At 44.5% G+C, this 20,938-nt stretch overlaps 1 protein-coding gene across 1 annotated transcript; it reads right to left on the reverse strand.

Annotated features, from left to right (window-relative positions):
• Window positions 1-14,295: 14,295 nt before the first annotated feature.
• On the reverse strand, window positions 14,296-19,534 carry LOC114053502 (natural cytotoxicity triggering receptor 2-like). The gene is made up of 5 exons (XM_027876610.1): window positions 19,379-19,534; window positions 18,372-18,713; window positions 17,219-17,303; window positions 15,431-15,538; window positions 14,296-14,890 (listed from the first exon to the last, which is right to left on the reverse strand). Exons 1-5 carry the CDS (start codon window positions 19,428-19,430, stop codon window positions 14,887-14,889), a joined length of 591 nt encoding a protein of 196 aa, XP_027732411.1. The 5' UTR covers window positions 19,431-19,534; the 3' UTR covers window positions 14,296-14,886.
• Window positions 19,535-20,938: the final 1,404 nt, after the last annotated feature.

The following is a 20,938-nucleotide window of genomic DNA, read 5'->3' on the forward strand; positions in this document are numbered from 1 at the left end:
CCAGGCAAATGGAAATGGAGCTGTCTGGTCTGAGAGGACAACTTCAGGTGGATGGCAGCTGCTGGGGAAATGGGGTCTATTTAAGGAGAATATCTGGGAGAGAAGGCTGCCATCTCCTCCCTTGTCCTCTTCCTGTGGCCAAAAGGAATCAGTGGTACACAGAGACATTCTTCCTCTTCTTCCTGGTCATACTAAGTCCTTCCCCCCCAGCATTCTCTGTCCTTTCTCCATCCCCAAGGAAGTCATTTATCTAAAAAGAATTGGAAGAATGGGGATGGACAACTGATAGACACAGAGTCCTATAGTCTAATCAGAAATTATTGTACATTATTCCCCTGGGAAAGAGAGGGATAGATCTAGGATTGCCTTCCATGTAAGCTGTGTCCTGGGATCATAGAGGATAAATCCACAGCCAAGAGAAGCCTCAAGAACAATTTAATCCAGCAGTTCTCAATAGTCCAAAGACTTTTTGAAGAGGGGAGGGAGGGATTAAGCATTATATGGTGCCTAATATGTGTCAGGCCCTATCCTAGGTGCTTTTTGTAAATATTATCTCATTGATCCTCACAATTACTCAGGGAAGTAGGTACTCTTGTGACCCCTCATTTTATAGTTGAAAAAACTGAGGCAAAAAGAGGATAAGTGACTTATCCAGGGTCACACAACTAATAAGTATCCGAGACTGGATTTGAACCCAGCTCTGACTCCATCCCCAGAGCTCTATTCACTGTACCACCAGTTACCTCTCAGTCCCAAACCCTCTTTTAGAGGTTCTTCATCTGTCACAACTATTTACATAATTGTACTGAGCCTCTCTGTGCCTCTTTAAAAATACTTTCCCTTTCCAACTCTCTATCAGTTTGAGTCCAGATTTTTTTATGTACTTCAGTTAAAACATCAGATTGCAACAGATTGAATGGAGAGCAGATATGAGAATCTAGCTTTGTCCTATTAAGCCAGAGAGTGAAGAGATTTCCACAGTAACGTAAAACAATGACAGTTCTCAATGATATTTTTGAAAAATAGCTGTTTTTAACTTTAAATATTTTATAAACATGTCAGAGGTTTATTATTATTATTTTAATTGCATTAATTAATGAATATTTGATTAAAATTTATCACTTTTAATTTATGATATGGCAAATGTCAATAGATAGATCCCATATACAAAAACATATTGGTATTCTCAGTAATTTTTAAGAATGTATTTGATTCCTGAAACCAAAAATTTCAAGAACTGCTGGTATAAGAGTTCAGTTTGGAGGGTGTTCTGAGTATGAACTCATTTGGTAACTTGTATATTTTTAAAGCTTTTCATGCATAAATTCCTGAGAAGGTGGTGAGAGCTACCCATCTTCATGTGCAGTCTCCTGACCTTTGGAATCTGACTAGCTCACAGTTGTATCCAGGTTTGAGACTGAGTTTAGAGAGCAGTGAGAACATCCATTAATCTTAAAGATGATAATAACCTAAGGTGAGGCAAAGTAGCATGATCTCCCTGCATGTCAAGTCCCATGTGGGAGAAAAAGGAAATCTTAGCCCTGGCCAAGTTCATCTTCATGAGACAAGAGATACCAGTGCCCACGTAGCAGCCAACACCATGAGGGTCCACAAATGCCTCTGCTAGCCTAACTTCACAATGTTATCTTTGGGTTAATACACCCTCATATCCTGTGGACTAATTTAATGTAACATGAACTAACTGATTGTGTCAAGGGTGACTTATTCAGTATCTCAGAACTACCCACTAACAGAAATGGGAGAAATCTATGGTGAGTTTGCCTTCTGGGAAGAGTGAGGAAGGAGTCTATTGGCTTTCTTTTCAAAGTTTTGAACTAAACTAGCATAAATGCTTATAAATGGAGTTAATAACGACCCTTGGTGGAATTCCTGATACTATTTCCAGGGTCTACCATTCATTAGTGGGGTAAGGGGGGAGTGTAGTTAGCCACAGTAGGGAAAGTCATACAAAGGCTATCCTGACCTCCCTCCTGCTAGCAGGCCAAGGAGACATATGACTGATTCAATCTACAGAAAATATGTGAGATTTTTGTATTTTTATTTTTTCTACTGAGTTCTTTATTGAGATGGATCTCTTACAACAATTGCTTGACTCCACATCCTACAAATGTAAAATGGCTGACCTAGTTTACCTCCCTCATTTGAAAGATGAGGAAATAGAAATTCAAAGGAGTCAAGTAATATTTCCAAACCAATTAGAAGCAGATCTGGGGATAGACTCAATGTCTCCCACTTCCCAGGAAAATGCTCTTTCTAACACACCATACATTCTGGATTCAAAGACAATGCAACAGAAGGCTTCTCCTGGCATACTCCTCATAGCAGGGTTATGGTCTTTAAGAAAAGACAGGGGTAACTTTTTTGTCCCTTACAAATAAGGCCTTTGATGATTAGTGGATGGGGTGCAGTTGCTTTAATAGAATAGAGCAGCTGTCATTGTTTCTACTCCAGAATAAGGGGCAGAGCCAGGCCTGGGTAGATCCTGTGGAATGGGAGAAGAGACTCCTTGTGAAGCAATGGATGAGGAATGATGTCAGACTGTAAGACAGTCAGGAAGCATTTATCAGAAAAGGCCATGATCTCCCACTGCATCCAAGGTCATCTCAAGTCATCCTGATCCATATCTTGCCTCTGGACCCAGAGGTGTCTGGAGGAGATAGTGAAGCCGGTGGCTTTGCACAACCCCCCCTCACTTAAATCCAATTCACTTGCAAGTCATGGCATCACCTCCCTGATGTCATGGTCCTCTTCCAGAAGGAAGGACAAACAACAACAATCAAGTGCTTGCTATGGCAAGTGGTTATTTAATTTCAGCTTCATTCAATAAATATTTATTAAGTACCTACTATTGACCAGGCAACACGCTGAGTGTGAGAGCTACAAATAAGAAAAAGAGACAGTTCCTGCCCACAAGTAGCTTGTCGTTTGTTGTTCTTCCTTCATTCTCAAAGACGACCAAAGACATCACAAGCATACTGTCTTGGTTTGTGAGTGGATTGTATTTAAGTGATGCAGAGCAACTCAAATCATGAGCCTCACTCTCTCCTCCAGAGTCATAGGAGTTCAGTGGCAAGACATAAGCCAAGATGATGGCTATGGTCCAGGATGCAGTTGGAGATCTTGGCCTTTTTAAGCTGGGATCTTTCCCAGGTCTCAGTTTGTCTGAGGCAAAGCTCATTCTCCAGGAGCTTACAGTCCAAGGCAGGGGAAGTCAACACACACAAAAGAAAGCAGAAAGGGGTTACTAGGAAGGCTGGGAGCTCTCTATAAAGGAAGGCATTGAGAGGAGTTTAGTGCACAGCCCTCCAGCCCACCAATTAGAGAGAAGAGGCAATTGAGAGTAAGTTGGGAAGGTGGAGACTATCAAAACCTGAATCTTTCTTCTGGTGAGGAGATCTCAAGTGACCATCTTCTCCTGGGAAGAGGACATGATATTCTCTGGAGTCAAAGTCAAACAGAGCTGCAGATGGAAAAGGAAGTTGTTAAGTTACTATTAAGGCACTATGTAAGGTACTTAGGTTACAGAGAAAGATGAAATACTGTCCCTGCTCTCAAGGAGGTCATAGTCCAAAGGGTGAGACCTCATGCAAACAAACCATGCTACACAGGAGAAATTAAAATATCAACAAAGGGAAGAAACTAGAATTAAGAGAGGATGGAAAAGGCTTCGAGTAGAAAGTGGTATGTTAGGTGGAAGCTGAAGGGGAGCCAGGAGGCTGAGATGAAGAGAGATAGTGTTCAAGGCATGGAGGAGAGCCAGTGAAAATATACCATCAGGAGGTTGAATGCTTTGTGTGAGGAACATGCCATTGTCACTGGAGCCCAGAGGACATGGTGGGGATTGGGAGGGTGTAATGAGTAAGAAGAATGGAAATGTGTAGTGAGAAAGGTTGGTTATGAAGACTTTTGAATGCCAAATAAAGGACTGTGTATTCAATCTTAGAGTTGAAAGGGAACCCCTGAAATTTGTTGACTGAGGGATGACTGGGTCAGATATGTGTTTTAAGAAATTCAGATTGAACTTCTGGGAGCCAAGATAGCAGAGTAAGCAGTAAATTGCTGTCACTCTCCCATATTGACCTCTGAACAACAAGAAAATACTGCTCCAGCAAAAATCCTAGAACAGCAGAGCCAGAGGAATGATGAGGTAGAGTAGTCTCTTTGCCTGGGAAACTTAGGCAGATCAGCAAGAAAGGTCTGTCTCGCTCTGCTAAAAGGGGAGTGCATTCCAGGACAGGAAGCATCTTATCAAGCCTGAAGCAAGCCACACCTCAGCAAACTAGTGGGAAATCCTGAATCCCAGGGAGGTAGAGCAGACAAATGCCAACACCAGGACTCCCCACATGCCTTAGCATAGCCAGGGGAACCAACACACTCTGGCTCAGAGAACCACCACGTGCTTCAGAGCAGCCCTTGGCAGGCAGGCATTCAATGGCCAGACCTCCACATGATTCAGTGTAGTCCTGGGGAAATGCAGAAAAATCCCACTTGGCCTTAGCAAACACCAGACACTACCACTAGGACCCTAGCTCAGCACCAGGTAAGCTGCCAGACCCCAGCACACAAAGCCAGTGACCAGGCCCCTGGTGCCCAGTACAAGAAGCTTGAGACACTGCCGCCTGAGCTCTAGCAAGAGAGCTCAACTCCAAAAGCCAAGAAATAGACAAACAAGATGAGCAAAAAGCAAAAATGAACATCAAACATAGAAAACTACTATGACAGGTGTCACCCTGTGGTGACAGGGATGATTAAAATGCAAATTCAGAAGAGGAAAACAGTATTGATATACATGCATCTGAAACCTCAAAGAAGAATATGAATTGGTCTCAAACACAAAAAGCCTTCTTAGATGAGTTCAAGATGGATTTTAAAAGCCAAATAAGAGAGGTGGAAGAAAATTTGGGAAAAGATTAAAGAGGTATGCAAGAGAGAGTCAATAAGGTTAAACTTTTTGCATCTCTACATGGGAAGATGGCACTCATTATTTGACAAAAACTGCTGGGAAAACTGGAAAATAATATGGCACAAACAGACCAGCATCATACACTGTATACCAAGATAAAGTCAAAATGGTTGCATGATTTAGACATAAAGGGTGAGACTATAAGCAAATTAAGAGAGCAAGGAATACCTGTCACTATGGAGAACAGAAGAATTTATGACCAAACAAGAGATAGAGAACATTATGAAATTCAAAATGGATAATTTTGATTACATTAAATTAAGGAGTTTTTGCAAAATCAAAGCCAATGAAACCATGATTAGAAGGGAAGCAGAAGCTGGGAAATAATTTTTACAGCCAGTGTCTCTGATAAAGGCCTCATTTCTCAAATATATTGAGAACACGATCAAATTTGTAAAAATACAAGTCACTCCCCAATTGATAAGTGGTCAAACGACATGAACAGGCAGTTTTCAGATGAAGAAATTAAAGCTATCTACAATCATGTAAAAAAATATTCTAAATTACTATTGATTAGAGAAATGCAAATCAAAACAACTCTGAGGTACCACCTACCCCTATCAGATTGGCTAACATGACAAAACAGGAAAATGATAACTGCTGGAAAAGATGTGGGAAAATTGGAACACTAATGCATTGGTGGCATTGTTAACTGATCCAACCATTCTGGAGAGCAATTTGGAACTATTCCCAAAGGGCTATTAAAATATGCATGCCCTTTGACCTTGCAATAGCACTTCTAGGGCTGTATCCCAAAGAGATCATACAAATGGGAAAAGGACCCACATGTACAAAAATATTTCTAGCAGCTCTTTTTGTTGTGGCAAAGAATTGGAAATTAAGGGGATGCCCATCAATTGGGGAATGGCTGAACAAGTTGTGGCATATGAATGTAATGGAATACTATTGTTCCATAAGATATGATGAGCAGGATGTTCTCAGAAAAACCTGGAAAGACTTACATGAACTGACGCTGAGTGAAGTGAGGAGAACCAGGAGAACATTTTACACAGTAACAGCAACCTTGTGCAATGACCAACTTTGATAGACTTTGCTCTTCTCAGCAATATAATGATATAAGAAAATTTCAAAAGACTCATGATAAAAAATGTTATCCACAGCCAGAGAAAGAGCTACAAAATCTGAATGAAGATCAAAGCATACTATTTTCTCCTTTTTGCTGTTGTCATTTTTTCTTTCTCTTGGTTTTCCCCTTTTGTTCTGATTCTTCTTTTACAAAATTACTAATATGGAAATATGTACATGTATAACCTACATCAGATTGCTTACTGTCTTGGGGATGGGGGAAAGGAGGGAGGGAGTGGCTAAAATTTAGAGTTCAAAATCTTACAAAAGTGAATGCTGAAAACTAAAATGAATAAATAAGTAAATATAAAAAAAAAACAAGAAAAAATTCAGATTGACAGATGAGTGTAACATGGATTAGAGGCAGGGAGACTAATCAGCAACCTGAATTACTGCAATGGTCAAGGTAGGATTTATGAGAGCATGCACCAGGATGATAGCAGTATCAAAGGAGAGAAAAGGGTATGTTTGAGAGATTTTATGAAGGTAAAATCAACAGGCATTGGCAACAAATTTCACTGCGGGAGGGGAGGATAGGACAGTGAGGGGTTAAATATAACACCTACATTGCCAGCCTGGGTGCTTGGGAGAATTGTGATGCTCTCAGCAGTGACAGTGAAATTTGAAAAAGTTAGCGAGGGGAAACATGACAAGTTCAGTTTCAGGACATGCTGAGTATAAGCTGTCTGTGTGATATCCCATTCAAGATGTCCAATGGTAGTTAGAGATGTGAGACTGGAGGTCTGTAAAGAGGTTGGGGCTAGATAAGTAGATTTGAGGACCATCAGCATAGAGATAATAATTCAGTTTATAGGAGGAGATTGAGATCACTAAGTGAAATAATATAGAGGCAGAAGAGAAGAGAGCACAGGGCAGAGCCCTGTGAAGACCCACTGTTAACTGCTATGACCTGGATGAAGATAAAACAAACAAGACTGGAAAGGACCAGTCAGATAGTTGGGAGGAGACCCAGGACAGAGTAGAGTCACAAAAACCTAGAGAGGAAGGAGTTTTAAGGAGAAGGGCATTCTAGATAGTGTCAGAGGCTGCAGAGAAGTCAGGAAGGATGAGGATTGAAAATAGACCATTGACCCCTCCTTCCGCTTTCAGTGTCCCTAACAGCACCACCCCAGCTTGAGAAGGTCCCCTTGGTGAGTCAAGCCTGCAGATGGAGAATGTGGCAGGAAGGGCTGCTCTCCCTACCTGGGGAGGGAACTTGAGGTGTGGAAAGCCCTGCCTCAGGCTCTGGACCCCACAATTTCCAGTGATATGTCAAGTAGGAGACCTTAGAGAACAGCAGCTTTTGAAAGACTCTCAGCTCAGAGGTGCTGCTGAGAACAAGCTCTACTGGGTAGAGGACAGAGAGCCGGGTGGGACTGAGGTGTTCCTAGCTGTCCTCAGACTGGAAGAAGTCCCCAGGCCACCACTTTCTCCTTCTCCTCTTCTTCATCATCCTCATCATCCTTTTCACTGGCTGAAGCATCAAAGGAGGGCCAAGGGAGAAGGAAAGGGTGGGCAGGAACTGTGATCCCTATCCTGGTGTCTGGCCTAATCCCCCCACCCCACTTTAACAGTGTTTTGGGAGTGGGAGCCTTCAGAGGCACTCTGGCCTGGAAGATAGAAGGACTGGGAATTTTCCAGGGGGAGCTGGCCCCCAGCACTGGTTTCCTTGGAAGGACTCCTTCATCTTCAAATAACCTCTGACACTTAAGAGGCGGGGTCAATGTTCTCAAAAAAGATAAAAGTTGACTGGTGACTATTAAATGAGGAAGCCAGGGTAAATTATGAAATTCTTTTAAAAAGATTAAAAATACTTCTATCTGGGAAGGAAAAGGGAGTTGGAATCAGAGTAAAACACCAAGATTGGTTTATTGAGAGGGGATTTTGAATGACTCTGGAGAAAAGAAATTGGGTCTTAAGGTAGGAAATATCTAGAATTATGGGGTGGGGGAAGAGAATAGAAAAGATAAAATACAAACAAGGGCAATAACAGACTGCATCCTTTCCAGTTCCTGCATTCAACCCTTCCCTTCCCCACTCTTTTCTTTATCCCCTCTAAGCCTCCAGGGCTGCATCTTCAAGCTCCACACCTTTCCAAGGTTTCCTAGCCGCCATCACCCCTTCCCCAGCTCCTTTTTTCCGAAGCTTAAATATGCTTCCTTCTCTTGTGAAGGCTCTCTGGACACAGGGAGTCCCTAAAAGTCGGCTGCCTTGGGTGGGAGTCAGGAGAAAGAGGTAAGAGGAGGGGTGGAGAGAAGAGGTTAAGCTTGTCCAGGTCTACCTGACAGAGGAAGGAGAGCCCTTCCTGTGGGGGAAAGGAGAGAGAAGTTAGAAGGGGCTCAGAGTTCGTTCTGGCTGCGGGAATGAGAACGGAGAGGGGAATCTTGTCCTCGATTTGGGGGAGGGGGGGAAGGCTCGCTCTCCACCTCAACCTTCCATCTTACCCCCCAGAGGCAGGAGTCCCTCCCCAGTCCGGGAGTGGTTAGTGCTGAACATTCTGAGGGGAGGGGTCTCGGTCCTCCCCAAGCTGAGCAGGAAGGGGAGCTGGAAGAGTGACGGAGAGGGAGAGGGAGGCGAGCACAGACGGTTCAGGCTCCCGGCTCACCCTGGCCGCAGCTCCTGCTTCTCCCTTTCGCCGCCTACTGGACTTAGTGCTTCCCCTGCTCTGCAGCCGTCACCGCCTCCTTCGCTCCCACCACCGCCACCTTTTCCCTTTCCTTCTTTTCCCTTCCTCTCCCCTTCCCCCGTCTCGCCTTCACATTCCTTCCTCTTTCCTCCTCTCCTTTTCCTTCCCGCTAGCCCCAGGTCAGGAAAGATTAAAGCAGCAGGAGGTGAAATTTGCCTTCTTCGGGAAGCTGTTCCACTAGCCTTCAGCAGCCTCTGAGGACGTGCCCAGAAGGGCATGGAGCAGGGAGGGTCACAGTCAGAGGACATTCTCACTTTTCTCACTGGAGCCAGAGATCAGGCAGGTGCAGTAGGAGGTAGAAGTCTGGAAGGCAGGGGGAAGTCTTGTGTTTGGGGCAGAGGTCTCTTCTCTTTTACGCTCAGGGACACACCAAGCAGGAGGTAGAAGGTGCTCAGTCAGTGAAAAAACATTTATTAAGACACTGTGCTAAGTGCTGGGGTTACAAAGAATGACAAACACCAGTCCTTGATTTTAGAGAGCTCGCAGTCTAATAGCGAACCAACATGCAAACAATTACGTGCAAGCATGCCAAATAAAACCTGAATTGGGGAAAAAGAACAGAGGGCAGGAACTTGAATTAAAGGTTAATGAAAAAAGCTTCCCGTAGGAGCTGGGATTTTAGGTGATGCGAGCCAGGAGGCAGAGATGAGGAAGGAGAGCATTATATGCGTGGAGCTCTTCCAGGGAAAATGCCCCAAGTCCGGGGATGGAGTACGAGGGCAGGCCTTCGGATCCTAGATTATGTAAGTGGAAGGACCGTGGTAATCCCGGTCTGGGGTGGAGGTGTGGAAGATGGTTGTAATGTGTAAGAAGGTTTTGAATGGGGTGGGGCGGAGCCAAGATGGTGGAGTGAAAGCAGTGACTTGCTTGAGCTCTCCCACAAACACCTCCAACTATCTGTAAAAAACGGCTCTGAACAAATTCTAGAGCAGCAGAACCCACAAAAAGACAGAATGAAACAAATTTCCAGCCCAAGATAACCTGGATGGTTGATTGGAAAGGTCTATTTCACTGGGCTGGGAGAGGAGTGCAGTTCAGGTGGGCCATGCAGGCAAAGACCAGGGTTCAGCAAACCTGAAGCAGGCCTCAGGGGACTGAATCAAGGGTAGTTGTGACAGTTTCCAGACTTCTCAACCCATAAACACCAAAGATAACTTAGAAGGTTAGTAGGAAGGGTCTGTCAGACCTGGATGAGACAGGACCACGGTCTGGCCCCAGCCCTAGTGCAGCCCCAGGGCGGCAGCTGCTTCCAGAGCTCTTGGCCCACAGACAGTGGGGGAGGGGATCAAGCAACTGGTCAGAGAGGGATTGCTCTACTCCATCTCTCTTTGCTGGTACTGAGGCAGGATTCCCTTGCTTTGCAGGTGCTAGGATCTGAGTCTCAGTTCTGGGTGGTGGTCCTGGGGTGAAGTGGAGAGGGAATCCTCCTCACAGTTCCAAGGCAGAAAAGAGTGCTTGTGGTCATTCATAGACCAGAGCATAGGCCTGTGTGATTAAGGAGGAAAAATGTGGGCAGAAAATTTGGAACTCAAAATCTTGTGGAAGTGAAAGGTGAAAACAAAAATTAATTAATTAAAAAAAGGTTTTGAATGCTGGAGTATTGTATATTTGCTCCTGGAGGTGGTGGGGAGCTACCAGGGTATATTGATTAGGGGTTGGGCATGGTGGGACCTATGCTTTAGGAAGGTAACTTTTGACAGCTCAGAGGAAGGTAGAGGAGGCAGAGACCTGAGGTACCCAGCAGGATATTACAGTAGAACAGGAATGAGGAGATGAGTGTCTGCAGCAGGAAGGGGTGAATGAGAGAGATATTAGGGGGTTAAAAGCAACAGACCATGGCAGCAGATTAGGTACAGGAACATGGGAGTGGTGGTCGTGGTGAGTGAGAATGAGGAGTCCAGATAACAGGAAATTTACCAGCCTGGGTGATTGAGAGGATGGTGGTGGGATCCTGAGTATAGTAGCTTGGTATTCTAAATCTTTCTTTTTGCGTGTTTACACTTTTTTGTTTTTTTAATTTGACTTGGTTTGGATTTGGGCTATCATGTTCCTGAGAGTTTGTAATTTGATGCTTCTTTTATAAAGTGATTGGTGAATTCTTTCTATTTTCATTTTGCCATCTGGAAGGCTTTGTTGGTTCATAGGGACAGAACTATAGGCTGTCCTTTGGTCTGGTATCCATGCCCTGCTTCTTGCTCTGTGGGCTGGGCTAGATGCTGGAACTGAAACCCTGCTCTGTTCCTGGAATCTGAGCCATAATACTGCTCCTTGCTTTGGAACTTCTTCTTTCTAAGTAGGCCAGGACATCACCTAGGGCCTCCCTACCCTGGGACACCAACCTCATGGGCAGGGCCTCTTCTCAATCTGCCCTGGATCTATGACCCAGAACTGGGTAAATGGACAGCAAAGCTGACAGTTGGCACCTGTCTCCTCTACAGTGCCCTGGTCTTGGTCTCACATGCTTTGGTGTGGATATAGGACATCCTCTTGACCTGGTGCACGGCCTCTTCCTGGGCACTGGAGTGTTCTGGTCTAATCCCATCCCCAGTGTCCACAGGCCTCTCTGTCTGTCTCTCTATGATACCTTGAGCTGGACAAATGACTCAATGGGACTTGCTCTGGATTTCCTCATCAGGATTCAGTCTGGTGCCTTTTCTAGGTCTTTTTGGAGGAATTTTGTGGAGAGGAGCTTGTCTGTCTGTCTTCCTGCTAGTCTGCCATCTTGCCTCTACCTCCATAAGCCCTGAGACTGACCTCAAGCTCCTACCTTGGTCTGTAGAAGGACTGACCTACAAGTGGAACTTGTCTTATTGCACTGGTTTTCTGTTCTCACACCCATGAACCTTATGTTTAAGACCCCAAAGAATCTGGGGTTAGGGAAGAGAATGAGGGGACAAAGATGCTAGCATTGGTTCTGGGATTCAATCAGGGCTCAGACAAATGAAAAAGGCGTTATCTGGCCTGAGAGGGAGCACTTCAGATGGACAGTAGCTGCTAGAGGTACTGGGATATATACTTAGGAAGGAGATCTGTGGCAGAAGCAGATGGATATTCCTGGATCTCCTCACTATCTCTACCATTAACCTCTTCGTATGGCCAGGAGGGGCCAGTGGCAAATGAGAGACTGCCACTTCTCTTCTTTGTGCTCACACTAGATCCTCTCCACTCAGCCTTATCAGCCCTTTTCCCAGCTTCAGGGAAGGGATTTGGCTAAAGTGGATTTAGGAATAAGGGGAAGGTCATGTTCATCTCCATGGGACAAGAGAGCCCAGGCAGCTGAAGCACCATGAATGTCTCTTCTGGCTCGACACCCCCATGATATCATTGACTCTATGCAGCCTGCTGTCCTGTAGATTAAGTGTCCGTAACTCAAACTCATTGATTGTGTCCAGAGTTACTTGGTCAGTGTCTCAGATCTGCCTACTGCCAATCTATGGTGAGATTGCCCCTTACAGAGGTAGAATGTGGACACATCCCCCTATTCTGCTGTAGCCATGGTGGGCAAAGGAGAAAAGGAGTCTCACAGAGACTGCATCATCCCCAAGTGTCTGTTCCTTCTATTTTGTCTCATGTTTCCCCAGAAGTTGCCAGGAGAGCCCAGCCTGTGATTCATGGGCTAGTTTGTGTAGTCCTGTCCCTACTCCTGCTTGGTAAGGGATACTCCAATCCAAACTCCTACACTAGTCTTCTTGATTCATTGATCCTCCAAGGAACCAAACCCATCCTTTCTTATCCTGTTTTTTATTTCTTATCTCTTTTACCTTTCAGTGGAATAGTCTCTTCTTTATCATCTGTGATGTTAACCACCAAATGCCTTCAAAAAATCTGTATGATATAGACATTCCTCCTTTGGGAGAAAAGGGAGGGAAGCCTTGATGAAATACCCTAAAGATGGGGAATTTTCTCAAAATGGATACAGTGGAAGATGTTTTGTGAATGCCCTTGTACCAGAGAGCCCAGTGCTCAGGAATTGCTTTGTTTTTTATGAGGGTGCCAGTCTGGGTACCCTGAGGAAACATTCCTCTTGTGTGGTAGCAATGGACTGTAGAAATGAATGAATGAATCCATAAGAGTGTGTGTGTGTGTGTGTGTGTGTGTGTGTGTGTGTGTGTGTGTGTGCGCGCGCGCACACGCGCGCGCACCTGGGTGCTTGGGTGCTAGGGTGCTAGAACTACTGGAGTTTTCCGAGTTAATAGATACTGGTTGGTTGGTTTTCATCCTAAGTTCTAAAAGAGGACCAAAATGGTATCAGTATGCTAGAGACAAGTTTCAGTGTGTCCAGCTGTGGCTGATCAGACCAATACAAGCTCTGAATGCTCTACCACAGGTTGGGCACAGATAGTTCCTGTGAACATTTGGGGTAGATTCTCTACATTTGCACATCCTGTGTTTCCTTTGAGCTGTTTCAATTCTGCTTTGCTCACAGAGCACAGCACCTTCTCTGATGGGAGCTATTTAGTCCATAGATGTAGGAGATCCACAATTGTGTGTTTATTTGTGACTTGTCCTAAGTCCTCCCCACCTTTTGTCAAAAGACCTTTTTCACAACATTACCCAAATCAGGACATAATAACTTGACAAAACAGGATGTAACAAAGCCATGCTGAGATCCCTAAATTCTCAAAACCCTTCTCTGGTTATGTGAGGGGTACCTATTCCCTGTTCAGATCTCTCTTTATTAGAAGTCCTTATTCTCTTTCTTTTATTAAAATTTTAAAAAAAATTTTAAGTAACAAAAATCTATGCCATTTTTCTTCTGCCTGCTTTCTACTCTTTCCTCACATCTGAACTCACCCTCAAGATAGGAAGAAAAACAAAACCCCTGGACTAAATGTTATTCAGTCAGTTTTCTGTCATGTCCAATTATGTGTGAACCCATTTGGGTTCAGGGTACATGAGAGTTGCCATTTCCTTCACCAGCTTCTTTTACAGATGAGGAACTGAGGCAAACAGGGTTAAGTGACTTGCCCAGGGTCCCACAGCTAGTAAGTGTCTGAGGGCAGATTTGAACTAAGAAAAATGAGTCTTCCTGAATCCAAGCCAAGTACTCCACTGTGCCACCTAGCTGCCTGAAAAAATAACTGTATTGGAACTACTTTTCAAAATATTTATGGAAAGAAGTCACATAACCCAGGCTGAGATCCCCTGGTCTATAAGAGCTCACCCTGGGACAGTACAAGTTGAGGAATGATAAATATTATGAAAGGAGAAAGAGAATGTCAGTGGATTTTAAGAGGAAGGGGGCCTCAAATCTGGTTGTGAGATCACACACGTCTTCTTAAAGGAATTAAGATTGCTAAAGTGTTCCAATGAATAAATAGGTCCTACACAGGTTCCTAAGCAGCAGGACCTTAGAAATAGGGAGAATAGGAAAGAGCAATGTAGGCAGGTGAACATGACCCTGTTCTGGAGTAGATGTGTCCAAATGTGCATTTGGGCTGCATACCTCCCACAATGCTCCCAAGTGCATCCTGAACCAGATTAAGATGTAATTGGGAAATAGGTAAAGAAAATAAATTAAAATACAATATAATACAGATACTGTTAATAACTGGTTTTATAAGTCAAAACATAGCACACAGAGATCCTTATGTATAGGTTAGTGGCTCCCATTTATACTTGAGTTTTATATGATGTTCTACAGAACGTGAAGAGCCCAACTTGGCCATAGGGGAGAGTCTCTTCAGGTAAATAGTGAGAAAGAAGATTGGATCTATATTTGAGGGCCACACCATGAAAGGTCTTGAGTACTTGGATTTTGAACTTCATTTCAAAGGCAATGAGGAGTCATTCTAAGGCCTAAGAGAAACAGACTGACCCATCTACCGAGTAATAAGAATGCCAGGAATAGACATGGGGAGCTTCACATCATAAAAGAAAAAAAGAGGTGAGCTCTGAGGTCCACTCAGAACTGAAAAGGCATGTAAACAGCTTCAAGGATCTGGGCAGGGAATCAGCATGGGTATGGTGGCTGGTTGCTCTGACCCGAAAGGGATATCCCCATATTGCCTGTGGCCTGAGCCAAGCTCAAGATGGCAGGAATATGCATCAGTTTGGGATGTACGTTGCAATGAATTCATTTCATTTCAGGTCATTTTGATCCTGAGAAAGCTCCGAGTGACTCCTTCCTTTACCTGAGGAAGGAAGAGAAAGTTCAGATAATAAATATATCCTGATTTTCCTTCAGCCTGATATTATTCCTTTTTTTCCTCTTGTTTTCAATTCTCACCCAATCCACCCAGGACAAATGTCTAGGTAGAGACCTCATCTGTAGGAGAAGAATCAATGACAGAGAGGAAAAGAAAAAACTGAACAGGCCTCCATTTCCAGTTTCTCATTACCTCATATCCTTCCCTCTCATTTGGGATACAAGCTCAGTGTGTCTCCTGCAAGCCCTTCTCATGACCTCCAGCTTACAGCCTTCGGGACAATTTCAGAAACAGTTCTTTATATTCAGGATGACATTTCCTCCTGTTTGTTTATCACTGTTGGTTTTTCAAGGAATTCTCAGCCATACTACCTCAGGTCTGGCACTAAGAATGAGACTTTTAGAAATGCCTGGGCATCTTTCCTTCAGAGCTTGGGGCTCAAGGGAGCTGCTTCTGTCTGCAGATTGAAAAGGCCATGCTTCCTGGTGGAGTTAAAATGAGGTCAGATTGAGGGTCCCCACTCACCTACTGGACAGAACAAGCAGAGCTGTGAGGACTAGGCCTTTGGTCACAACGAGCACACATAGTACTTGGACAACTGGGGAACTGGAGAAAATGGAAGAGTGTGATGGCCTATGGGAGAGAGTAAAACAAGAAAAGTGAGATAAAGCTGGGATGTGGCAGAGGGTATGGTGGTGAAGTGAGTGACTCCTTAGGTCTAGGCCTTAGCCCTACCTGTGGAGGTTCCTACATTCCCGCTGCTGATTGTCTCCTATGTGTGCTATCTCCTGTATAATTTATCCAGTACATAGATTTTTCTACAGAATTGTTTGCATCTTGTCTCCCCCGTTTTTCTGTGAGCTCCTTGACACCAGAGATGGTCTTTTCCTTCCTCTGTATCCTCAGAGCTTAGCATAGTATTCAGCATACAGCATTAATAAATTCCAGTTAACTTATTGGCTGACTTGCTGATAGAATCATCAATAGGTACTGTCTACATTTGGTGCACAGTGTGTCCACTGTAAAGGGTTAATGGATGGAGGGTGAAGAAGAGGAGGGCTCCCTGGCTCCTCAAGGGAACACCAACAGGTCTTAGGCTTCAGAGAATAAAAGAACAAAGAGGTAATGAGGGCCAGCCACCAAGGAGAGGGAAGGGAAGAGAGAGGAAAAACAAAACATCCTTCAGTAGGAATCCTAGTCACCACTTCTCCTCCCTTTGTGACTTTGGCATATCTGAAGATTTGATTTGTTCTGTTTAGTTTTCTCTTATCACAGGGCCCCAAGGCAGGGCTGAGGTCTCTGAATGAATCCAGGAGTGTTTATGAATTAAGTGCCTGCCCAGAGCCAGGAGCTGTCCTAGATGGTGGGAGAGCAGGATAGAAATGAAGTGATGTAGCCCTGCAAGGAGCTTCCCTGTGTTCTGGGGAAATGTGAACACATTCACCAACAAGTAGATGCAACATTCAACCAGATAAATACAAAGAAATGTTTAGGGAAGTCAGTGGCAATTAGGGGGAATGAAGAAAGTCTCTTTGAAAGTGTTTGAGTTGAGCCTTGAAGGAAGCTCCAGGTAATTAAAGGCTGAGGTGAGGAGGGCTTGCATTGAAGTATGGGACAGAGACAGTTCACAGGCTTAGAAATGAGAGTTGGCATGTTGTGTGTGAGGAAAAGCAAGGAAGACTGTTTTAGTGGAACATGGAGGGTGTGGAATACAACAAGGTTCTCTGAATCTAGAAAAGTTGGCTGAAGCCAGAGTCTGAAGAGTGTCAAATGCAAACCCAGGAGTTTGGATTATATCCTGAAAGTCACAGGCAGCCGCCAGAGCTTTCTGGGGTGACATAGCCAGAACTCTGCCCATCAGTCATGAGGCAATGCTGCCTAGCTTATCAAGAGGAGAGAGTTGTTTAACAGAGAGGAATTTGGGGATTTGTTTGGTTTATCTGGAGGTGAAGAAGTATGATAAACAATACCCATTGTCAAAAATACAGGAGGGACAGAGCTTAGCACAGGACACAAGGCAGTGTGGATTCAGGACTGAACAACATCAGGCAAGGGCTAAAAGAAATCACAGTTCAAGCCATTCCAAATTTGAAAATGAGAGAAGGAGGGGAAACTAGTAAGTACAGTTTCACTAGACCCAAGGGAACCCCTGGCCAGGTCCCTTTGTTCACCCTTTTGTTCTTCCATCCAGAGTGGAAAGCTGGAAAGAGGTCACTTCAGACTAGAAGTTTGGGACAGCACAAGTGAGCCTCACATAAACTGCTGAGGGTGGGAGATCTTGAGACACAATGGATTTCCAAAAAGGAATTGTACCTGCTGGTGGCCAAAGGCATGGCAGAGGTGGTGAGAGGTGAGTCAGTGGTAGTTTGAGAATGTTTGTTGGTCTTTGATGTTGTGGCTGAAAGAAGAACAGAGGAAGAAAACAGTTGGCTCTTCACCTCACACACTCCCATGCCTGCTTGACCCGAGAGAAGCCAGAACAATTAGACAGCTGGCCCCAAAGAAGTGTTAGGCCTTGAAAAAGCTTTAGATATCATATGAATGCATGCTCTGAGCTAATATTTTGTCGTGTATCATATTCCATTCCTTATGTATTGTCAAGTACTCTAGACTATGGTTTTTACTGCTAATGTCTCCATCAGACTTCTTTGCCGCCCAAAGGCTCTCTGATAGCCTGACCAAGGTTATCCCTGTAGGATGCTTCCTCTACACCTAGGAGTTGGGTGTGATTGGTAATCAGAAAGAAGGCAATACTAAAAATTCCCAGATGTAGAGCAGTTATATTTCATAAAGAGTATTTCCCACACTCATTGTTACAATTGCAATCTCCTTCCCCTCACTTCCATTTTACAAATGAGAGACTAAGTCTAATAGAGTTAGAATGACCTCTCTGGGTCACAAGATAAGTCAGTTTCACAACTAAAACTTGACCCTATGTCTATACTCTTCCATCAGAACCTGCTAAGATCTGCTCCATCAATACCTCTGGTTGAACCATCCTCCTCTCCCTTGTCTCCTGGGTCTAGAGCTTCAAGCACCCTAAATCGGTGAGACACAATTCTGTGTGTCTGTGTATACACTGGGAGGATCCTATGTGTGTCTGTGCCTGTGTAAGCCACAGGTACATTTGTATGAATGAGTGTGAGTGTGTGATACAGGACACCCATGACTTCAAAGCCATGGGAAAAATGTCTGCTCTGCATGGGAATGAGATCACGGAAAAGAATGCCTTGCTTTTCCCAGGGACCAGAAGAGGAGCTACCATCATAACCGTGGTCTGGAAGGAAGTGAGGAGAGTACAGGAATGGGGAGGGGCAGGAAGGTGAAGGAATGAAGGAGGGGGAGCAGCTTCTCCCTGGAGACCCCAAGGAGACCCAAGCTCACATCCTAGCTCAGGGTCATGTTCACACCAGGTATTTCCTAAGCTCTGCTGGAACTGAAGGGGATTGAGTTGGCAGGGACTTACCTGGAGAAACCTCCAGCCTGATTGTCCTGAGAATATCAATACTGTTCCTGACAGAGTCACGGATTCCACACCAATAGATGCCTGAGTCGTTCACCCTGAGGTTAGACATGGTGATGGTGATTCTACCAGTGTAGGTGTCATCTGCCAGGGAGGCTCGTGAGTCCCCACGTTGCTCAGGGAAGCCTGACTTTCTGATAATTACTGTTGTACACCACTGTTCATCTTCTCTCACTTTACACCAGGTTTTCCACCTCTTCTCAGCTCTCTGGGGATTGTAGCTGCAGTTCACTCTGAGTGTCTGCCCCTCCTGGTACTTCACTGGGAACACTTGTCCCTGTGAACCTGAAAAGCAGATCATCAGGTCAGAGTGAGCCCAGCTGAGCCTCCCTTCAGTCCCCTCCCTTCCTTGCCCAAAGAATAGAAACAAGGTAAGGTGGTCTGGTCTCTTTAAATAACATCCTTTTCTAAGAAAACATGCATTGAAGAGACAGCCCCTCACCCAAGGGACCCTCCTAATCAGTGCTGTGCTAGTAAACAATTAACAACTAGTTGTCTCAATTCTTTCTCTTTCCCTCCCTCTGTCCCTCTTCCTCTTCTTCCCTCCCCCTTCTCTGTCTTTCCTTCTTTCTTGCTTGTCCTTCTCTCTCACTTTATATAAACATATGCATGTACATATATATACTCTTGATACATTTTAAAATTTAATCTGCATTATTAACACTTTCTCCATCCCTTTTTTAAGACTAGCCAATTAACTAAACAATAAATCACCTCTTCATTTCTATGCAGTGTTTGCCAATTTTCCAAAGGCACTCACTGGAAATTGAACAATCAGCTCTTCCAAGCCAATGTGAGCTGGCTCCACCACATGACTGCTCCCGTCCCTTCCCAGTCCTTCATTGCAACACAACATTGTACTCCCTCCCTTCTGCCATTCTCCTCTCTCTTCTCTGCTCCCTGTCAGTCATCACCTCTACCCTTCCCTAACCTCCCCCACCCCCAGATACCCATTAACAGCAAAGGCAGGAGCAGTAGCAGTGGGGCTGCCTGGGCCATCATGCCTTTGTGGGTCCAGAGGCAGTGGACATGGGAGGTGGTCTCTTCATACAGTCCTTGGGCTGTTGTATGGCAGGAGGGTGTTGGTCTGGATTCTCCACTGCATGATTCTAAGAGGAAAGAAGAAGTAAGAGAGAGTGGGCAAAGCTATGGTTGGGGAAGTGGGAGGAAAGGAAGGAGCAGAAATGCTGACCTCAGAGGAGAGGGTGAGAGCACGTATGTCTGGGGGATTCTACATGTCAGGGCTCTGACCCCTAGGACAACCTAGGGATCCTCCTCAAGAAGAGCCTTGGCCCTTAGAGCCACTAATGGAGTTTGTGTTACACCCTAATCTTCCTAATCCCACACACATCTGTCCTATGTTTAGGTATCCAAAGGGTCTGCCATAGGGAAAGGGAGAGGGGATGAGGTAGGTATAAAAACTGTGCCTAGCATTTAATTAAGATCCAGGCAAATGAAAATGGAGTTATCTGGTCTGATAGAATAACTGCAGATGGATGGCAGCTGCTGAGGGGGGCTTTATTGGGGGGGGTGCTATTTAGGAAGGGCATCCAGACAGAAGGATGCCATCTCCTCACTGCCTCTTCCCTTGTCCTCTCCCTATGGCCAAGAGGAACTAGCGATACAATGAAAGACTCTTCCTCATCTTCCTGGTCACACCACATTCTAAGATTTTGTTTTACTTTTTTATGTTTCTTATATTTCTTTTCCCCAGTAAAATGATTCTGCTAAAGGGATTTGGGAGAACAGGGAGGGCTGACTGATGGACACAGAGTCCTGTGGTCTAATCAGAGATTACTCTTCATTACTCCCCTGGGGAATAGATGGCAACCAGCATTGCTATCCATGTAAGCTATGTCACGGTACCACAGAGCATAAATCCACAACCTAGAGAAATGTCAAAGACCATTTAATCCAGCAGTTCTTAATTTGTAATCCAAGGATCTCTGGAAGAGGGGAGGGAGGGGAAAAGCTGTAATATGGTACTATGTGCTACTACGTGCCAGGCACTATGCTAAGTGCTTTTTACAGATGTCATCTCACTGATTCTCACAAGAACCCAGGGAAGCAGGTACTATTGTTACCCCTCATTTAACAGTTGAGAAAACCGAGGCAAAAAGAGGGTAAGTGACTTGCCCGGGGTCTCACAATTTATAAATATCTGAAGCTGGATTTAAGCCCATCTTTAATTGACTCCATACCCAGAACTCTATCCACTGCGCAATCAGGTGCCTCTCAGTCTCCAATACTCTTTTAAGGGTCTTCATAGGTCACAATTATTTACATAATTGTTCTAATTCTCTATTTGCATCCTAAAATAAACCTTCCTTTTCCAACTATATACCTGTGTGAGTCCAGATTTTTTATGTACTTCAGCTAAAACAACAGGTTGCAGCAGATTGAATGGAGAGCAGACATGAGAATCCAGCTTTGTCCTACTAAGGCAGTTAGTGAAGTGATTTCCACAGTTATGTAGAAACAATAGCACTTCCTACTGATATTTTTTTTAA

This window comes from Vombatus ursinus, unplaced genomic scaffold (assembly GCF_900497805.2).
Source record: "Vombatus ursinus unplaced genomic scaffold, bare-nosed wombat genome assembly UNPS02014811.1, whole genome shotgun sequence".
Lineage (NCBI taxonomy): Eukaryota > Metazoa > Chordata > Mammalia > Diprotodontia > Vombatidae > Vombatus > Vombatus ursinus.